At 45.3% G+C, this 19973-nt stretch overlaps 1 protein-coding gene across 4 annotated transcripts in view; it reads right to left on the bottom strand.

The window, feature by feature from the left end:
* The window catches only part of RXRA (retinoid X receptor alpha), a 348429-nt gene that overhangs the window by 107396 nt on the left and 221060 nt on the right, over positions 1 to 19973 (bottom strand). For all 4 annotated transcript variants that reach the window (XM_077468460.1, XM_077468444.1, XM_077468453.1 and 1 more), the window contains one exon: positions 9281 to 9534. In XM_077468460.1, the coding sequence (XP_077324586.1) occupies positions 9281 to 9534 (254 nt within the window). The remainder of the gene's footprint in view (positions 1 to 9280; positions 9535 to 19973) is intronic.

Genomic DNA, 19973 nt, shown 5'->3' on the forward strand with positions numbered 1-19973 from the left:
TATGCATCGCATCGCATCCATTATGTGTCACTTACCTGACACAGGAGCCAGCGAAGTCGCCGCTGTCCCCTGTAGTCCGGAGCGTCCATCTTCTTCTGAGTATCGCTGCTCTGGCGCTGTGCACGGTAGCCGCCACTAACTGCATATCGCTAACGGTATGCTGCTAACTGCGATAGTGCGCCGTAGACAGCTGCGACTGTTTTCTTTTAATAAATATCTCGTAAACCGTGTAGGTTTAGGAGATATTTCTTGGACCTACAGGTAAGCCTTAATCTAGGCTTACCTGGAGGTCAAAGTGGTTTGTAAGGGCCGGTTCACACTGCAGGCGAGGCGAGGCGACTCCGACTTGCCTCGCGGCGACCTGCCGCGACCTCAGCGGCAACTTGCAGATGACTTCTGTATAGAAGTCAATGCAAGTCGCCCCGAGGTCGCCCAAAAGTAGTACAGGAACCTTTTTTCTGAGTCGGAGCGACTCGAGTCGCTCCTCTCAGAACGGTTCCATTGTACAGAACGGGGGCGACTTGCGAGAGCGAGGCGAGGCGAGTCGTGTCGCCTCGCATCGCCCGCTGTGTGAACCGGCTCTAAGGGTTTACAACCACTTTAACCTAGGATGGATGGGTGGGAGGATGGATAGATGGGCGAGTATATGGGTGGAGCGAGGATGGAGATATTTAATGATCAGGAGATGGCAGATCTGCCTGTCAGTGTTCTGATCCAGCACAGATCAGTGTACAGTGAAGGAAGCTTGTCTTCTCCTCCTGCTGTCATCTGCTGACCTCCCAGCACAATGTCACCATGCCATTCAGTATGATCAGATCCCCCCTGCCAGGCTCTGATCTCTGCTGCAGACTGGGAGTAAATGCGGCTAGGTGAGAGAAGAGGAGAGGAGAGGACAGCCCAAACAACTAGCATAACATTTACCCACTACGTGCCTAACTGCCACACATTTAACACTAGCAGCCCGATGTACTATACTGGGAATGCGCTAAAAGCTTCTCAACCCTTCACTGCCTTTGCACTCCCCCCCTCCTCCTCCTCCCCAGATCCACTACACAGGCAACTGCTGTGATCACACTGCAGATCTGAGAGAACACCACAAGTGTGGTGTTCTGCTTTATCTTACCTCCTAGCAGCTTCTTCAGTGATATGCCCCGATCACGAGCTGACTCCTCTGCTCATGTCTTGTGCTCCATCGGACCAGCCATGATGAGTTACTCAAAAAAACAGAAGTGATTGGTGGGTCCGATAACAGCACCACTGCCCTATGTCCTACGGACCCACCAATCACTAACCACCACAGGACACATAATGCCAGAGTGAGTGCGCAGAGAGATTTGCGCTCCATGGGCAGTCTAAACGCCAGCCAATAAATTTGCTTGCCTGCAATCACATGATTCTGATGACATAATGCTTCCCATAGCACCTCTGTGGCTGGCGCCATGCCCCCCCTGCACACACTTAAAGGGGCTTTAACCACTTGCCGACCGCCGCACGACGATATACGTCGGCAGAATGGCACGGGCAGGCATATGGGCGTATATATAAGTCCCTGCCTTCCCGCGGGTGGGGGGCCCGATCGGGCCCCCCCCCGATGCCTGCGGCGGTCGGCATTCGTTCGGGAGCGATCCGGGATGAGGGGGCAGCCATTCATTCATGGCCACCCCCTCGCGATCGCTCCCGACTAATAGAAATGCTCCACGACATCACTTCCTCTCCTCACAGGAGAGGAAGTGATGTAATCTCTCCTCTGTGTCGGTATTTTTCGAACATGCCAGGCACACTCACACCCCCCCTTTACCCCCCGATCACCCCCCCAATTACCCCTGCCCCCCCCCCCCAGTCACAGTGACACCAATTGTATTTTTATTTTTTTATTTTTTTTGCATTGGTGTCATTTGTGACTGTAATAACTGTTAGGGCAGTTAGGGTTAGCCCCCTTTAGTTCTAATGTGCCCCCCTAACCCCCCCAATAAAGGTTTAACCCCGTGATCACCCCCCGTCGCCAGTGTCACTAAGGCTGGGTTCACATTGCAGCGGTTTATGAGAACGAATGTGATTCGCACCGCACTGCAGTGCAAATCACATCCGATCTCTGTGCGATTCGAGTTCAGCCATACAGATAGTATGGCTGAATTCGCGCCGCACCAGCCGCAAATTCGCACGGGACCCTTTTTTTGGTCCGCAGCAGAATCGGATCGCATGGGTGTTCACTGCCGCCGGGAGGCATGCGATGCGGGAACCCGCTGCGGATTCGTGGCGTTCCCGCATCGCTCCAGTGTGAACCCAGCCTAATAAGCGATAGTTTTTCTGATCGCTGTATTAGTGTCACAGGTGACGCTAGTTAGGCAGGTAGGTATTTAGGTTCGCCGCAACTTTTTATAGCGCCAGGGACCCCCATATACTACCGCATAAAGCCCCCTGATTGCCCCCTAGTTAACCCTTTCACCAGTGATCACCATATAACTGTTACAGGTGACGCTGGTTGGTTAGTTATTTTTTTATAGTTACAGGGCACCCGCCATTTATTACCTAATAATAAAGGTTTAACCCCCTGATCACCCGGCGGGTGTCATTTGTGACTGTAATAACTGTTAGGGCAGTTAGGGTTAGCCCCCTTTAGTTCTAAGGTACCCCCTAACCCCCCCAATAAAGGTTTAACCCCGTGATCACCCCCCGTCGCCAGTGTCACTAAGGCTGGGTTCACATTGCAGCGGTTTATGAGAACGGATGTGATTCGCACCGCACTGCAGTGCAAATCACATCCGATCTCTGTGCGATTCGAGTTCAGCCATACAGATAGTATGGCTGAATTCGCGTTGCACCCGCCGCACCCGCCGCAAACTCGCACGGGACCCTTTTTTTGGTCCGCAGCAGAATCGGATCGCATGGGTGTTCACACCATGCGATCCGAGTTTGCAGATCGCACTGCGATATGCGAACTGATCTGGGGGTGTCATTAACATTTCACTGACACTCCCAGCAGTTCGCATAGGGCAGTGTGAACTGCCGCCGGGAGGCATGCGATGCGGGAACCCGCCGCGCATTCGTGGCGTTCCCGCATCGCTCCAGTGTGAACCCAGCCTAATAAGCGATCGTTTTTCTGATCGCTGTATTAGTGTCACAGGTGACGCTAGTTAGGCAGGTAGGTATTTAGGTTCGCCGCAGCTTTTTATAGCGCCAGGGACCCCCATATACTACCGCATAAAGCCCCCTGATTGCCCCCTAGTTAACCCTTTCACCAGTGATCACCATATAACTGTTACAGGTGACGCTGGTTGGTTAGTTATTTTTTTATAGTTTCAGGGCACCCGCCATTTATTACCTAGTCTCACTAGTGTACCCCTAAATTTAGGGGTGTCTACTTTCCAAAATGGGGTCATTTGGGGGGGTTTGTGCCATCTTGGCATTTTATGGCCTTCAAAACTGTAACGCCCTTAGAAAGCCTGAAGGCGGTGCTTGGTTTTCGGGGCCCCGTACGCGGCTAGGCTCCCAAAAAGTCCCACATATGTGGTATCCCCGTACTCAGGAGAAGCAGCAGAATTTATTTTGGGGTGTCATTTCACATATGCCCATGGCATGCGTGAGCAATATATCATTTAGTGACAACTTTGTGAAAAAAAAAAAAAAAAAAGTTTGTAATTTTCCCGCAACTTGTGGCAAAATATAAAATATTCCATGGACTCAACATGCCTCTCAGCAAATAGCTTGGGGTGTCTACTTTCTAAAATGGGGTCATTTGTGGGGGTTTTGTGCCATCTTGGCATTTTATGGCCTTCAAAACTGTAATAGGTAGTGAGGAGTGAAGTCAAATATTTATGCCCTTAGAAAACCTGAAGGCGGTTCTTGGTTTTCGGGGCCCCGTACGCGGCTAGGCTCCCAAAAAGTCCCACATATGTGGTATCCCCGTACTCAGGAGAAGCAGCAGAATTTATTTTGGGGTGTCATTTCACATATGCCCATGGCATGCGTGAGCAATATATCATTTAGTGACAACTTTGTGAAAAAAAAATAAAATAAATTAAAGTTTGTAATTTTCCCGCAACTTGTGGCAAAATATAAAATATTCCATGGACTCAACATGCCTCTCAGCAAATAGCTTGGGGTGTCTACTTTCTAAAATGGGGTCATTTGTGGGGATTTTGTGCCATCTTGGCATTTTATGGCCTTCAAAACTGTAATAGGTAGTGAGAAGTGAAATCAAAAATTTACGCCCTTAGAAAGCCTGAAGGCGGTTCTTGGCTTTCGGGGCCCCGTACGCGGCTAGGCTCCCAAAAAGTCCCACATATGTGGTATCCCCGTACTCAGGAGAAGCAGCAGAATTTATTTTGGGGTGTCATTTCACATATGCCCATAGCATGTGTGAGCAATATATCATTTAGTGACAACTTTGTGTAAACAAAAAAAAAATAAATTTTTTTTTGTCATTATTCAATCGCTGGAGGCAAAAAAATAAAATATTCAATGGGCTCAACATGCCACTTATCAATTTCCTTAGGGTGTCTACTTTCCAAAATGGGGTCATTTGGGGGGGGTTTTGTACTGCCCTGCCATTTTAGCACCTCAAGAAATGAGATAGGCAGTCGTAAACTAAAAGCTGCGTAAATTCCAGAAAACGCACCTTAGTTTGTAGATGTGACAACTTTTGCGCAAACCAATAAATATACAGTTATTGACTTTTTTTTTACCAAAGACATGTGGCTGAATACATTTTGGCCTAAATGTATGACTAAAATTGAGTTTATTGGATTTTTCTAATAACAAAAAGTAGAAAATATCAGTCAAATACCTTTAAAAGAAAGCTCTATTTGTGGGAAGAAAAGGACGCAAATTTCGTTTGGGTACAACATTGCATGACCGCGCAATTACCAGTTAAAGCAGCGCAGTGCCAAAGTGTAAAAAGACCTCTGGTCATTTACCAGCAAAATGGTCCGGTCTGAAAGTGGTTAAAAAAAAAAGTATTTATTTTGTTGATGAGTAGCTTTTGGGGGGGGGGGGGGGGTCAGCGCCCATGCACCCCCTATGGATGGGCCGCCACTGGCTACTAATGCGGTGCTGTAAGTCTTTGCTCTGTGGGTGCCATATTTGTTTTGTGCTAATCAATGCACCAGAAAAGATAAATCTATTATTTACAACTTGTTGTTGGCATCTGAGTGGCCTGGCAGAGCGCTGAAGAATTATTACGCTTCTGAGCGGCAGCTATACGGTGCCAGCATCTGGACGGAGAGCAGCAGGTGCAGATCAGCTGGTGTCTCCCTGTTGCTTAATATAGCGTAATCTCTTTACCTCCGGGGGGAGGAGAAGAAGGGGATTTAGATATTTAGATAATCTTTCCGCAGGATCCCACTCCTCTCTAAGCAGAGGGCCAGTCGGCAGGTCCATTAACCCCATCGCTTGCCAGCTAAGGTTTTTGCTAAGAGTTCATCAAAGAGTACCGGTCATTAATAGCTCCACGAAGAAGCCATTCTGTTCACTTCTAACCTATCAATTCAGGAGGTATAAACTATTTTCATTTTCTTGTTGGACCCTGGCAGACTGGCACATCCTCTGAAGTACCCACATAACACAAGAAAAGTGACAGTGCCTTGCGAAAGTATTCGGCCCCCTTGAACTTTTCAACCTTTTGCCACATTTCAGGCTTCAAACATAAAGATATAACATTTTTATTTTTTGTGAAGAATCACCAACAAGTGGGACACAATTGTGAAGTGGAACGAAATCTATTGGATTTTTGAAACTTTTTAAAATAAAAAAATGAAAAGTGGGGCGTGCAAAATGATTCGGCCCCCTTGCGTTAATACTTTGTAGAGCCACCTTTTGCTGCGATTACAGCTGCAAGTCGCTTGGGGTGTCTCTATCAGTTTTGCACATCGAGAGACTGAAATTCTTGCCCATTCTTTCTTGCAAAACAGCTCGAGCTCAGTGAGGTTGGATGGAGAGCCTTTGTGAACAGCAGTTTTCAGCTCTTTCCACAGATTCTCGATTGGATTCAGGTCTGGACTTTGACTTGGCCATTCTAACACCTGGATACGTTTATTTGTGAACCATTCCTTTGTAGATTTTGCTGTATGTTTGGGATCATTGTCTTGTTGGAAGATAAATCTCCGTCCCAGTTTCAGGTCTTTTGCAGACTCCAACAGGTTTTCATCCAGAATGGTCCTGTATTTGGCTGCATCCATCTTCCCCTCAATTTTAACCATCTTCCCTGTCCCTGCTGAAGAAAAGCAGGCCCAAACCATGATGCTGCCACCACCATGTTTGACAGTGGGGATGGTGTGTTGAGGGCGATGAGCTGTGTTGCTTTTACGCCAAACATATCGTTTTGCATTGTGGGCAAAAAGTTGGATTTTGGTTTAATCTGACCAGAGCACCTTCTTCCACATGTTTGGTGTGTCTCCCAGGTGGCTTGTGGCAAACTTTAGACGAGACTTTTTATGGATATCTTTGAGAAATGTCTTTCTTCTTGCCACTCTTCCATAAAGGGCAGATTTGTGCAGTGTACGACTGATTGTTGTCCTATGGACAGACTCTCCCACCTCAGCTGTAGTTCTCTGCAGTTCATCCAGAGTGATCATGGGCCTCTTGGCTGCATCCCTGATCAGTCTTCTCCTTGTCTGAGCTGAAAGTTTAGAGGGACGGCCAGGTCTTGGTAGATTTGCAGTGGTCTGATACTCCTTCCATTTCAAAATGATCGCTTGCACAGTGCTCCTTGGGATGTTTAAAGCTTGGGAAATCTTTTTGTATCCAAATCCGGCTTTAAACTTCTCCACAACAGTATTACGGACCTGCCTGGTGTGTTCCTTGGTCTTCATGTTGCTCTCTGCGCTTTCAACAGAACCCTGAGACTATCACAGAGCAGGTGCATTTATACAGAGACTTGATTACACACAGGTGGATTCTATTTATCACCATCAGTCATTTAGGACAACATTGGATCATTCAGAGATCCTCGCTGAACTTCTGGAGTGAGTTTGTTGCACTGAAAGTAAAGGGGCCGAATAATTTTGCACGCACCACTGTTCAGTTTTTTATTTGCTAAAAAGGTTTAAAATATCCAATAGATTTCGTTCCACTTCACAATTGTGTCCCACTTGTTGGTGATTCTTCACAAAAAATAAAAATGTTATATCTTTATGTTTGAAGCCTGAAATGTGGCAAAAGGTTGAAAAGTTCAAGGGGGCCGAATACTTTCGCAAGGCACTGTATGTGCTCCAGTATTAGGAAAATAATATTATCCACCCCAGTGTTATTTATTAAAAACTATTATATACGGTATATTATATATATATTGATAAAATACCATTTACCCTTTTTGCCAGACCTAAGGAGAAACCATTTGTGTTTTACTTATATGATGTGAACGGCATTGGATAGCAGTAGAAGCATTCAGTTCTGTAACTGTTCCCATAGCTATTGTAGTGTAATGACCGTGAAGCCAGAAACTTTGTCTGCCACTTGATTTTCTTCTTCTTCTCTAGAGACGCTATGGGGAGACCACACGTGTCTACCTCGTTCAATGTCCGAATTAGAGGGTGTAGCATCAGGGAGTCACCTCACCGCCATGGTAAGAAAGAGGATATCGGGTAGAACCAGACAGAAGAATACAGATGCTTGTTGTTTGGTTGTGATGCAATACTCCTACTAGCCGGTTCAGGATGAGGGATGAGATTCGGTTTGCCGGGCCCAGCATGCAGGAAAGCTTTCTAGTGCTCAACAAATTTAAAAGTCAAAGCACAGCTTGGGCAGAAAAGACACTTCCTAGCATGGGTAATAAATAAAAAAAAAAGTATCTCTGGCCAACTTATCTGTGGTGCTGTCCCCTGCAAACTCAATCGCTCATTGAATCAGCACTGGTTCTCTTTCAGGTTGGACGATGCCCAGTCTGGAGGGGTGTTCAAGGCTTTACCCACCATCCTGGACCCACATAAGAAGGCTAGATGATTGCACCCGTACTCAGCTGTGCCTTTTCCTCCAACTAACAAACTATAGCGAGAGCCTGGAAAACACCAACACTTCACATTGCCGAAGTAAAGAATAGGGTTACCCAAGCCATGATACACAGCAAAATCGAAGAAACAATTCTAGACCGTCTACCTCGATATAATAAGATATGGCAGCCTTGGGTTAGGCACTTCCTACCTCCCAACCTAGACCCTAGTCTATTGGAACCTTGAGCGCACCCCTCCCCAAAAAGAAACTCCCTGATGCCTGCCGCCCTGGGCTCGTGCGAGCCCACCGACCACCCTCTCTCCCCACACTACATCCTCTTCTCTGCTCCCCTCTTCTCCACCTCTAGTTTCTAGTCTTCCCCCCCCCCCCACTACTTTACCTCTTTACATTCAAAAATACCACCTATGCAGTACCTGTACTCCCATGTTGGCTTAAGTTCTTGGTCTTGGGGGTAACCCAGACAACCAACCTTGGGAAACCCGGGGCACCTGATCCTAATCACTTTTGCTAGGGTTTGCCCCATTCCTACTCGGACCCCTTTGATAATAGTCTTGCCCTCAGGGCTAGACCCTTGTATTTAACGATGATACTCTATTTATGCCATTGTGAAAGAAACAAGAGACTCTGGCTCTAATCAGGTGCTTAAAGATTTACCATCCCCTGCCGCCCCCACCATAGGCACCCATGCGTCCGCCATCCTGAAAGGGGCTGGGTGCATGGATGGTCACGCCCGTGCGCCCAAAATGCACAGGCCGCCATTGTTCGTTCATCAAAACCTATAACGGATTTGTTTTCAACAGCGCTTATTTATTGTGTGTCATCATTATTCACCTTTTTACTAATAGTGGGGTTTTTCTTCACTGCTCCTTTAGGCTACAATTTTGTTAAATATATGTAGTTGCCTGACTATCCATATACCCCACCCAAATTTGGGCTGTAATGCCATATTTTATTATTCTTATATCTTCTTCTGCTTCCATGTACTGGGACAATCAGGTTAAGCTCATGAACTGTGCTGTACTTTTCTTTTCTTACGTACGTAACAGCAGGAATCTCTATCATGCCAGTCACTTTTAGTATGCATCTGTGTGTAAAATAAGTCTCTTGAAACATACAGCAGTCTCTAGCAATGCAGCAGCTTTTTCTAGAGGACAATGCAAACTGAAGGTAACCCTGTCTGGAAGGGTTTTTCCCAGTGACACGCCAACATCTGTCAATAAATCTCTATTGTCTAAGCTCCTCACAGACTTCCACTCAAATAAAAGGCATTCAGGTACATCTATTATACTGGAAGTATTCCACGTGAAGTTTTTTTTTTTTTTCAGACACTCACCTGAGGATTGCCGGTGCCAAACCCAAGGCCAGGATTGGAGAGGGACATTGATGGACCCAGAGGCGAGCTGATAACGGAGTACGGTGGGCCCATTCCATTGATAGGTGAACTAAGGGGTGAGTGAAGTTGAGTGGGCGATCCCAGCGACGGGCTGAGCCCAGAGCTACTTAAGGATGGATGGAGCAGAGGCGCGGTCATAGAACCACGAATACCTGGAGAGTTCAAGGCCGCAGAATTGACCTGGGTGGAGAAATCTGTAGAGACAAAAGAGAAGATTTCATTAAAAATAAATAAGAAAGCAGGGTAAAAAAAAAAAAAAAAACAACGAACAAGAGACATTACTAAGGTGGTCATGTTGTCTCTAGTAGTAATGTGCAGCCACTTAAAGTGGAAGTAAACCCTCCTATCGTTTTCAGCCAAGGAAGCTGCCATCTTGGCCTCCCTTTAATCTTTAACTGCCATGAAGCTGCACATGTGATCAGTTATGACACCAGCCATTGGATGGTTTGACAGTTTGGTTGAGAGCACAACCAATGTGACAGTTAACATTTCCAGCATGCCGGGAATGTAACTGTTTTTTCAAACTGTTAGATCGTTGGGTTTAATTCCGCTTTAAAGTGGTTGTAAACCCTTACAAACCACTTTGACCTACAGGTAAGCCTAGATTAAGGCTTACCTGTAGGTCCAAGAAATATAAACCGTATAGGTTTAGGAGATATTTACCTGAAGACAGCCAGCACTGTCTGCGGTGCATGCGCCGTAGACTGAGGCGCGCTGGGTAAGCCGCAGATTGTGGCGATATGCCGCGAGTGTCGGCTCCCGTGCGCATGCGCGGGAGTGATGTCATCGCTGCTCCGGCGAATCACAGCGCCGGAGCAGCGAGACCCACCAAGAAGATGGACGCTCGGAACTACAGGGGACAGCGGTGACTTCGCTGGCTCCGGTGTCAGGTAAGTGACACATAATAGACTACTATGCGATGCATAGTAGTCCATTATGCTTTGCCTTTGCAGGGAATCAAAGAGGAAGTAAACCCATCAGGGTTTACTTCCTCTTTAAATCCGCAGGAGCTTATGACATCACCAAAACCATTCTGATGTCTCTCATACAGCGCCTTGAAAAAGTATTCATACTCCTTGAAATGTTCCACATTTTTTTTTATGTTGCAACCAAAAACGTAAATGTATTTTATTGGGATTTTTTGTGATAGATCACCACAAAGTGAAACATAATTGTGAAGTGGAAGGAAAAGTATAAATGGTTTTCAATTTTTTTTTTACAAATAAATATCTGAAAAGTGTGGTGTGCATTTGTATTCAGCCCCCCTTTACTCTGATACCCCTAAGTCAAATCTAGTGGAACCAATTGCCTTCAGAAGTCACCCAATTAGGAAATAGAGTCCACCTGTGTGTACTTTTATCTCAGTATAAATACAGATGTTCCGTGAAGCTCTCAGAGGTTTGTTAGAGAACATCAGTGAACAAGTAGCATCATGAAGGCCAAAGTACAGAACAGACAGGTCAGGGATAAAGTTGTGGAGAAGTTTAAAGCAGGTTTAGGTTATAAAAAAAAAAATCTCCCAAGCTTTGAATATCTCACGGAGCACTGTTCAATCCATCAGCTGAACATGGAAAGAGTATGACACAACTGCAAACCTACCAAGACATGGCCGCCCACCTAAACTGACCGGCCGGGCAAGGAGAGCATTCATCAGAAAAGCAGCCATGAGGCCCGTTGTAACTCTGGAGGAGCTGCACAGATCCACAGCTCAGATGGGGGAATCTGTTTAGAGGACAACTATTCAGGGCCAGATTAAGAGCATCATGGGCCTGGTGCTGAGGATTTTAACGGACATTTTTATGTAAATTTTTTTGTTAAAATAAATTAAATATTTTAAACAAACCACTCATTCACACTGTATGCACAAGACAACCCATGTGAATGAGCCCTTCGTTTTTTTTTATTATTTATTAAATTTTTTAATTATTTTTAAATTTATTATTATTTGTTGCAGTTTTTCTATTTTTTACATTTTTTTCCACAATGCTTTTTTGGGGGAATGGAGCAGTGGAAGGTGTATTTTTTGTGCCAGGAGGTACAAGGAGCGTCTCATGCAGTGCAGTATCCAAATGGTCAGTCCATCACTGCTGGGCCTATATTAAAAGGTACAGGCCTGGAGCTGCAGCTCCAATAGCCCCTATGTCAGTGATGGCGAACCTTGGCACCCCAGATGTTTTGGAACCACATTTCCCATGATGAATGAATGAAATACTTGTATAGTGCACAATGCGAACTGAATCGCCTCTAGGCGCTGTGGCGAGCTTTGATCATCTGCTAAAAGAGGAAGGTCTTGAGTTTTTTCCTAAAAGCCAGGTGATTTTCTTCCAGGCAGATGTTGATTGGTAGAGCATTCCATAGCCGAGGCCCTTGGACAGCGAATCTCCGATCACCCTTGGATTTATACCGGGCTTTGGGCACGAGGAGGAGGTGCTCAACTACACTTCAGAGTGCAGGAGCATCATGGCAAATGTAGTTCTAAAACATCTGGAGTGCCAAGGTCCGCCATCACTGCCCTATGTTAATCTGGCCCTGCAACTATTAGTTGTTCACTCTACAAATCTGACCTTTATGGAAGAGTGGCAAGAAGAAAGACCTTGTTAAATGAAAGCCATTAAAAGCCCCGTTTGCAGTTTGCCAGAAGCCATGTGGGGGGCACAGCAAACATCAGGAAGAAGATGCTCTGGTCAGATAAGACCAAAACTGCACTTTTTGGCCTAAAAGCAAAACGCGATGTGTGGCAGAAAACTAATGCTGCGTACACACGGGCGGATTGTATGGCGTACTTAGTCCGTCGAAACACATTTCAGCGGACAATCCGCTCGTGTGTGGGCTTCAGCAGACTTTTTCAGCGTGCAGTCCGGAGTACCAAGTATTTCGGTTTTTTCGAAATTCTGTCCGTCGTACTTTGGTTTCAGCGGACAATACGGTCGTCAGTATGCTAGTTCGACGGACTAAGAATGGCGCATGCCCAGAAAGGATTTACACGGCGGAAGGGTGCTTTGCTGTGTCTTGGACTTCCTATTTCTAGTCCCGTCGTACGTGCTGTACACGTCATCGCGCAAGCTTTCGACGGACTGTTTGTGTATCCGTGTGTGGTCAAGTCCGTTCAGTGGAAAGTACGACGGACTGTCCGTCGGATTGTATGACGAACTAAGTATGCCATACAGTCCGCTCGTGTGTACGCGGCATAACACTGCACATCACCCTGAACACACCATCCCCACCGTGAAACAATGCTGCAATATTTTATGCCACACTGTATTTGCGCAGCAGTCTTTCAAAACGCAATTTTTGGGGGAAAAATACATTTCAATTAATTAAAAAAAAAAAAATACTTAAACAGTAAAGTTAGCTCGATTTAAATATTTTTTTTTTGTATAATGTGAAAGATGATGTTACACCAAGAGAATCGTGATCTTTATTCTAAGCAAAAAAAAAAAAAAAAAAAAAATGTGATTCTCGTTTTAGCCAGAATTATGCAGTTCTAATGCACGCTACACTTTTCACATATTTCGTTTTTTAATTAAAATTTGAAAACCATTTATCATTTTCCTTCTACTTCACAATTATGTGCCACTTTGTGTTGGTCTATCACATAAACTCCCAATAAAAAACATTTACATTTTTGGTTGTAACATGACGAAATGTGGAAAATTTCAAGGGGCACTGTATACTGTAGTAACGTGTCAGTATCCTCATCTGGAGCTACTGATATACTGCTGAAAGATTTACCTACCAAATCACAAAGAAGCAGTGGGGCACTGCATAAACCGCACCTTGTGCTTCCATGTCTTCATCAGTTCTTAGTGAATCTTTAGGCTGAATATACAACCTCTAAACAGTCTCCCCAATCAACCAGTAAGCAGATCTAATAAGCCAGGGAAATATGTTTACATATGCTAGACCCCGACACGGATTCGGCACATCCACCATGACAGTGGTGTGAAATCCCTGGATGAAATATGAATGACATCAGTGCTCGTCTTGCCTATTCTCATTCAACATGTCACCCTTTTATGTTTTTCTGACAACATTTCCTATATTCCTGCCTAGATGACATCAGTGGGGTCACAGTGGCTGACAGCGGGAAAGGATTAGGGGCCCTGACCCTTGGGGGGGGGGGGGGCACAGCTGGGTTCCATTCAATGCCTCACCATATTGCTATGCTTCGGTTTCTTATCTGTAAAGTATATTATCCGCACACAGAATCAGACAAGCTATCTCAGACACCTATTTGTGGTTTCTTGAACTCACTTTTATACTGGTGCATATCTTTTACACCTTGCTCCTTTCATAATTTTCCCGCTTGTATTCTCTAAGATGCACTTTAAAAAGGGATTCCCTACAAAATGCAGTTCAATCAAAGAAAACCGTAATTCAGATTTACCTATCCTTGAAATAGCTCATATACAGTGCCTTGAAAAAGTATTCATACCCCTTGAAATTTTCCACATTTTGTCATGTTGCAGCCGAAAACATGAAATGCATTTTATTGGGATTTTATGTGATTGACCAACACAAAGTGGCAACATAATTGTGAAGTGGTAGAAAAATGATAAATGGTTTTCAACATTTATTACAAATAAAAGTGTGGTGTGCATTTGTATTCAGCACCCGAGTCAATACTTTGTAGAACCACCTTTGGCTGCCATTACAGCTGCAAGTCTTTTTCGGTATGTCTCTACCAGCTTTGCATTTCTAGAGAGTGAAATGTTTGCCCATTCTTCTCTACAAAATATCTCAAGTTCTGTCAGATTGGATGGAGAGTGTCTGTGAACAGCAATTTTCAAGTCTTGCCACAGATTCTCAATTGGATTTAGGTCTGGTCATTCTAATGCCGCGTACACACGAGCGAATTGTCCGGCGTACTTAGTCCGGCAAACAATCCGGCGGATAGTCCGGCGGACTCTCTACCGAACGGACTTGGCCACACACGGACACACAGAAAGTCCGGCGTTTGCTAGCGCGATGACGTACAGTACGTACGACGGGACTAGAAAAAGGAAGTTCAATAGCCAGTAGCCAATAGCTTCCTTTTTCGTACTTGCTTCTGAGCATGCGTCATTCTTAGTCCGCCGTACTAGCATACTGACGAACGTATTGTCCGCTGAAACCCAAGTCAGATGGGAAGATTGGAGTGCAAAAATACTTAGTTCGCCGGACTTCACGCTGGAAAAGTTAGCTGAAGCCCACACACAATCGAATTGTCCGCTGAAATGCGTTTCGGCGGACTAAGTACGCCGGACAATCTGATCGTGTGTACGCGGCATAACACATGAATATGCTTTGATCTGAACCATTCCATTGTAGCTCTGGCTGTATGTTTAGGGTCGCTGTCTTACTGGAAGGTGAACCTCTGCCCCAGTCTCAAGTTTTCTGCAGACTCAAACAGGTTTTCTAAGATTGTCCTGTATTTGGCTCCATCCATCTTCCCATCAACTCTGACCAGCTTCCCTGTGCCTGCTGCAGAAAAGCATCCCTACAACATGATGCAGCCACCACCATGTTTCACGGTGGGGATGGTGTGTTCAGGGTGATGTGCAGTGTTAGTTTTCTGCCACGCACAGCATTTTGCTTTTAGGCCAAAAAGTTAAATTTTGGTCTCATCTGACCAGGCCATGTCTAGGTAGGTCTGCAGTTGTGCCATACTCTTTCCATTTTTAGATGATTGATTGAACAGTGCTCCATGAGATGTTCAAAGTTTGGGATATTTTTTTATAACCTAACCCCGTTTTAAATTTCTCCACAACTTTATCCCTGACCTGTCTGGTGTGTTCCTTGGCCTTCATGGTGCTGTTTGTTCACTAAGGTTCTCTAACAAACCTCTGATGGCTTCTTAGAACATTTGAATACAAATGCACGCTACACTTTCAAGATATTTATTTGTAAACAATTTTGAAAACCATTTATCATTTTCCTTCCATGTCACAATTATGTGCCACTTTGTGTTGGTCTAACACATAAAATCCCAATAGAACATATTTACGTTTACTGCACACAGAAGGATATTTATTTTAATGCATTGAGAATTACAAGCCCTTTATGCTTATTATTGTTGCTTTGTAGGAGCTTTGATCCACATATATGTGTGTTTTTTTTGGGGGGGGGGGGGTTGTGCTTTTTGCAGTACAGTCTATGATTTATTTTGGGACACATTCACATCTATGCTTTTTTCAGCCGCTGTGTTTTTGGAAAGGGTCATGGTGCGCTTTTGGTACAATATACGTCAATGGAGAAGCTGCAGAAATGCATTTTGCATTTTTTTCATCAAAGCCAACCTTTTCCCAAAAAGCAGTAAAAACAAAACACATCAAAAATACATGTGAAGAACGCGTCAAAAATGCGTGTGCAAAAACGCAAAAGGCACTGCAAAAAGCACAACAGAAATGGATCCAAAGGCCTAATTCACACCTATGCCGCTTGCTTTTGATCCATTTCTGCAGTGTTTTTTGCGGTGCATTTTTCACACGTTTTTTTTATGTGTTTTGTATGCTTTTTTTTGGCCAATTTGTTTTTGGCAGATTAAAAACGCATCAAAAATGCACTACATGCTTTTCTGCAGCGTCACCATTGAAGTCTGTTGAACCAAAAAGGCACTATTTTGCATTTAAAAAAGTCCTACCCTTTCCCAAAAAGCAGTGGCTGATAAAATGCATAGATGTGAACAGGTTCTATAGGAAACCATGTTACATGTGTGTTTCTGAAAAAAAGCACACAAAAACGCATACTCGTTTTTTACTCGCAAGCTCGTTTGGCTGTACTTCTCCAGTGGATCACAGGAGTGCAGTTCGTTTTGCACGCCTGACCCATTTTCAGCAGAGAGCAAGTTGAAGTCTGCTCTCTGCTGACGTCACAGCAGTCGGTCCAGGTTCCGCTTCATCACAACCATGGAGTGGGGATCTGTCCATATGCCTGGACCGGCATTCCGGCTCAGCCTCTCAGTGAGCTGCTGAGACCCTGAGCTGGCCGCTCCTACCCTCTCCACAGTCCAGCACTCAAGTAAGCGAGGAGGGAGCAGAGCAGAGAGCTGTGACTGACGGTCACCATCTCTCTGCTCACGGAGCTGTGAGAACGAAGCGATCTGCAGTGTTCGATCACTCGGTTCTCAGTGTTAGAGGCACCAGGAGACAGATGAATCTAAAAAAAATAAAAAAATAAAAAACAAACATACTTCTCTTTAAAGTTTTTTTTTTTACCTTAATGCATTCTATATAGGGGTATCAGTTGTGGCGTCCATGCTACTTTCCCAGTGCAAATATTCATGTAGCGTATATGTCATCACAGGGAAATAAAAATAAAATAAGGCAGGAAATAGGATATCCTCGTATTGTGAAACCGCCATCAAATTTACATAAACAGCGCCAAAGCCTGACAGTGAAAGCGAAAATGAGGGATGATTTATTTTCATCGCAGAGAAACTTCTGGGATTGAGGAAGTATAATCAGACGGGTAATAGTGAGATGGACAAAAAAAAGGAATCAAAAATCCTCCACTAAACCAGTGTGAAGCACAGAAATACAGAGACAGTATCTGAAAGTTAGTGGAGAAAGCCATGAAAATCATTGTATTTTGCCTCTGGCCAACTAGACTTTACCTAGACTGATCAGGGGCGGACTGACCATTCGGGCACTCGGGCACTGCCCGAGGGCCCCATGCCACCAAGGGGCCCCATCAGGGTTGCCAGCCTCAATAAAACCAGGGACAGTATGTAAAAATCTGTGTTTTTAAAAAAAAAAAAATCCCAAGATTATAGCTGCCCCACCTCTCCAGTGCCTTTTCAGTGTGTGTATTCGGTGTGTATATATTGTGTTACTGTGTGTGTGTGTATACTGTGTGGCCCCATAATCTCCTATTGACCAGGGGCCACATAATCTCCTATTGCCCGGGGGCCGCATAATCTTCTCCTATTGCCCGGGGGCCCCATGAGTTGTCAGTCCACCCCTGGCACCGATACAGTCTAAAACAGAGGTCCACCCTAAAGTGGAGCTTCCGCTCATTGGAACCCTCCCCCCTCCGGCGCCACAATTGGCACCTTTCAGGGGGGAGGGGGGGTGCAGGTACCTGTACAGTACAGGTATCTGCACCCACTTCCGGCGTAGATTCTGCAGAAGCTACGCCCCTTTCCGCAGAATCTACGCCCCTTTCCGAAGGTCCCCTGCTGCCTGCTGGGAAACACACGGATCCCAGAGACAGCGGGGACCATCCTTATTGCGCAGCGCGACTCGCGCATGCGTAATAGGGAACCGGGAAATGAAGCCGCAAGGCTCCACTTCCTCATTCCCATACCCAAGATGGCGGCGGCAGCACCCGAGAGACGATCGAGAGATCGGCTTCGGGTGCCGACATCGCGGGCGCGCTGGGAGGGTAAGTGTCATTATTTTAAAAGTCAGCAGCTGCAGTATTTGTAGCTGCTGGCTTTAAAAAAAAAAAAAACGGCGGATTCCCGCTTTAATTCCAAACTGCATACAGCTGTTTCAAGCTTACTGGCCATCATCAGTGCAGTGTATGGAAACCATGGCTTCTATAAAGGAGGGTTGTGGGGATAGATAGATACAGATAGAGTTACTTTCCTGTACATAAACCACATAACTATACCGCCGCCTGGGCATTTGCCGCTTTCACAAATGTGTTCCTTATTCCGATGCATCAAAGTGCTAAAGAAGATGACTAATGACCTCCGCTTCCTATGTCTGATAAACTACAACTTCTCTAATCCCAACACACACACAGTGTGATTATATGGGTGGATTACAGCAGCAGGTGAAGTAGTAGGTGGCCCCATGTGTGCCAGCAATTGTGTATAGTAGATACAAAATCAGTCACTACTCTGCGAGGTAGGTAGGACCTCCTGTCTTTGCAAATGATCATCAGAATTCCACCCATAGGAAAGAGAAAATTGAGTACTGTCCGTGATTCTTTTCTCTGTCACAATCGCACTAATACAACTACAATCACATCACCCATAGGAAAGTAAGACTGAAATGCAACTCTAAAGCCCCATACACACTATCATGCCCCGTACACACGACCGGACTTTTCGACATCAAAGGTCCGACGGAACGATTCCCGGCGGACCATTCGATCGTGTGTGGGCTGCAGCGGACTTTTGATTTGCAAACTTTAGAAATGGAACATGTTTCAAATTTTTCCACCGGAACTCCGCCAGACCCAGTTCCTACCGAGAAATCCGCTCGTGTGTGTGCCTGTCCGACGGACAAAAACCGACGCGAGGGCAGCTATTGGCTACTGGCTATGAACTTCCTTATTCTAGTCCGGTCGTACGTCATCACGTTCGAGTCCGTCGGACTTTGGTGTGATTGTGTGTGGCCAAGTCCGTTCATTCGGAAAGTCCATCAGAACTCCGTCGAAAGTCCGTCGGACCTAGTCCCTTCGAAAAGTCCGGTCGCGTGTACGCGGCATTAGGAGTTACAATTTGTATGCAATCAGGCAGGCCCTCGCACTACATGGTTTTGGTAAATCTGAAGAAAATCCGATAGTGTGTATGGGGCTTAAAGTGGTTGTAAACCCTTACAAACCACTTTGACCTACAGGTAAGCCTAGATTAAGGCTTACCTGTAGGTCCAAGAAATATCTCCCAAACCTATACGGTTTAGGAGATATTTGCCCGAAGACAGGCACCGCTATCTACGGCGCACGCACCATAGACAGCGGCGCGCAGGCGCACTGAGCGGGGCATCATCGATGACGGCAATGCCGCGAGTCTCGGCTCCCGTGCGCATGCGCGGGAGCGACGTCATCGCTGCTCCGGCGAATCACAGCGCCGGAGCAGCGAGACCCACGGAGACCCACCAAGAAGATGGACGCTCGGAACTACAGGGGACAGCGGTGACTTCGCTGGCTCCTGTGGCAGGTAAGTGACACATAATGGACTACTATGTGATGCGATGCGATGCATAGTAGTCCATTATGCTTTGCCTTTACAGGGAATGAAAGAGGAAGTAAACTCATCAGGGTTTACTTCCTCTTTAACACACACATACACATACAGTGTTTATGTATGTATATATATAAAAGAATATAGATATAGAAAAAAGAAAATTGGTTAAAAACCAACCGATTTTTATTTTTTTACAAACAAGATGTTGCACATCCACCCAGATGCAGTGTGCAAGCTCTGCTGAATATGACCGCATGGCATAAAACTGAACAGATTTAGCGATTTGAGCGCAGTTGACTCCTGTATACCATGAGCGAGTCCCTGACTTTACTCTTCTGCAGGTGCTCTTTATAAACAGGCATTGTTATATCACAAGGAGTGGATGTGGACTATATATTTTTTTCTGTTACTGAAATTTCTAAGTAAATATCGGCAACATTTCATATTCCGTGAGAAAGTAGAAACATTGGTTTTACGTAGGAAAGAACATGACGCCAATCTGAAGGGTATGTGGCAATGAGCGGGCAGATCAGAAAACAGGAAGTCTGCACAGAGACAGAGTTGTGAAAATAAGAAATCTGCGAGCGGATGATTGGTCCAGGGACACATTCACCTGAAAATAAAGTAACGTTACAGAGCAATTTCAGAAAAAGCAAAACCAAATCGGCAACCTGCTAATGTTTCCAGCAAGCACTGCAGCTGCGTTACAATCAGGAAGCTCTTCTAGATAATCAA

The sequence above is a fragment of the Lithobates pipiens genome, unplaced genomic scaffold, assembly GCF_037356315.1.
Source record: "Lithobates pipiens isolate NorthernLeopardFrog02 unplaced genomic scaffold, aLitPip1_a1.2 Scaffold_11, whole genome shotgun sequence".
Taxonomy (NCBI): domain Eukaryota; kingdom Metazoa; phylum Chordata; class Amphibia; order Anura; family Ranidae; genus Lithobates; species Lithobates pipiens.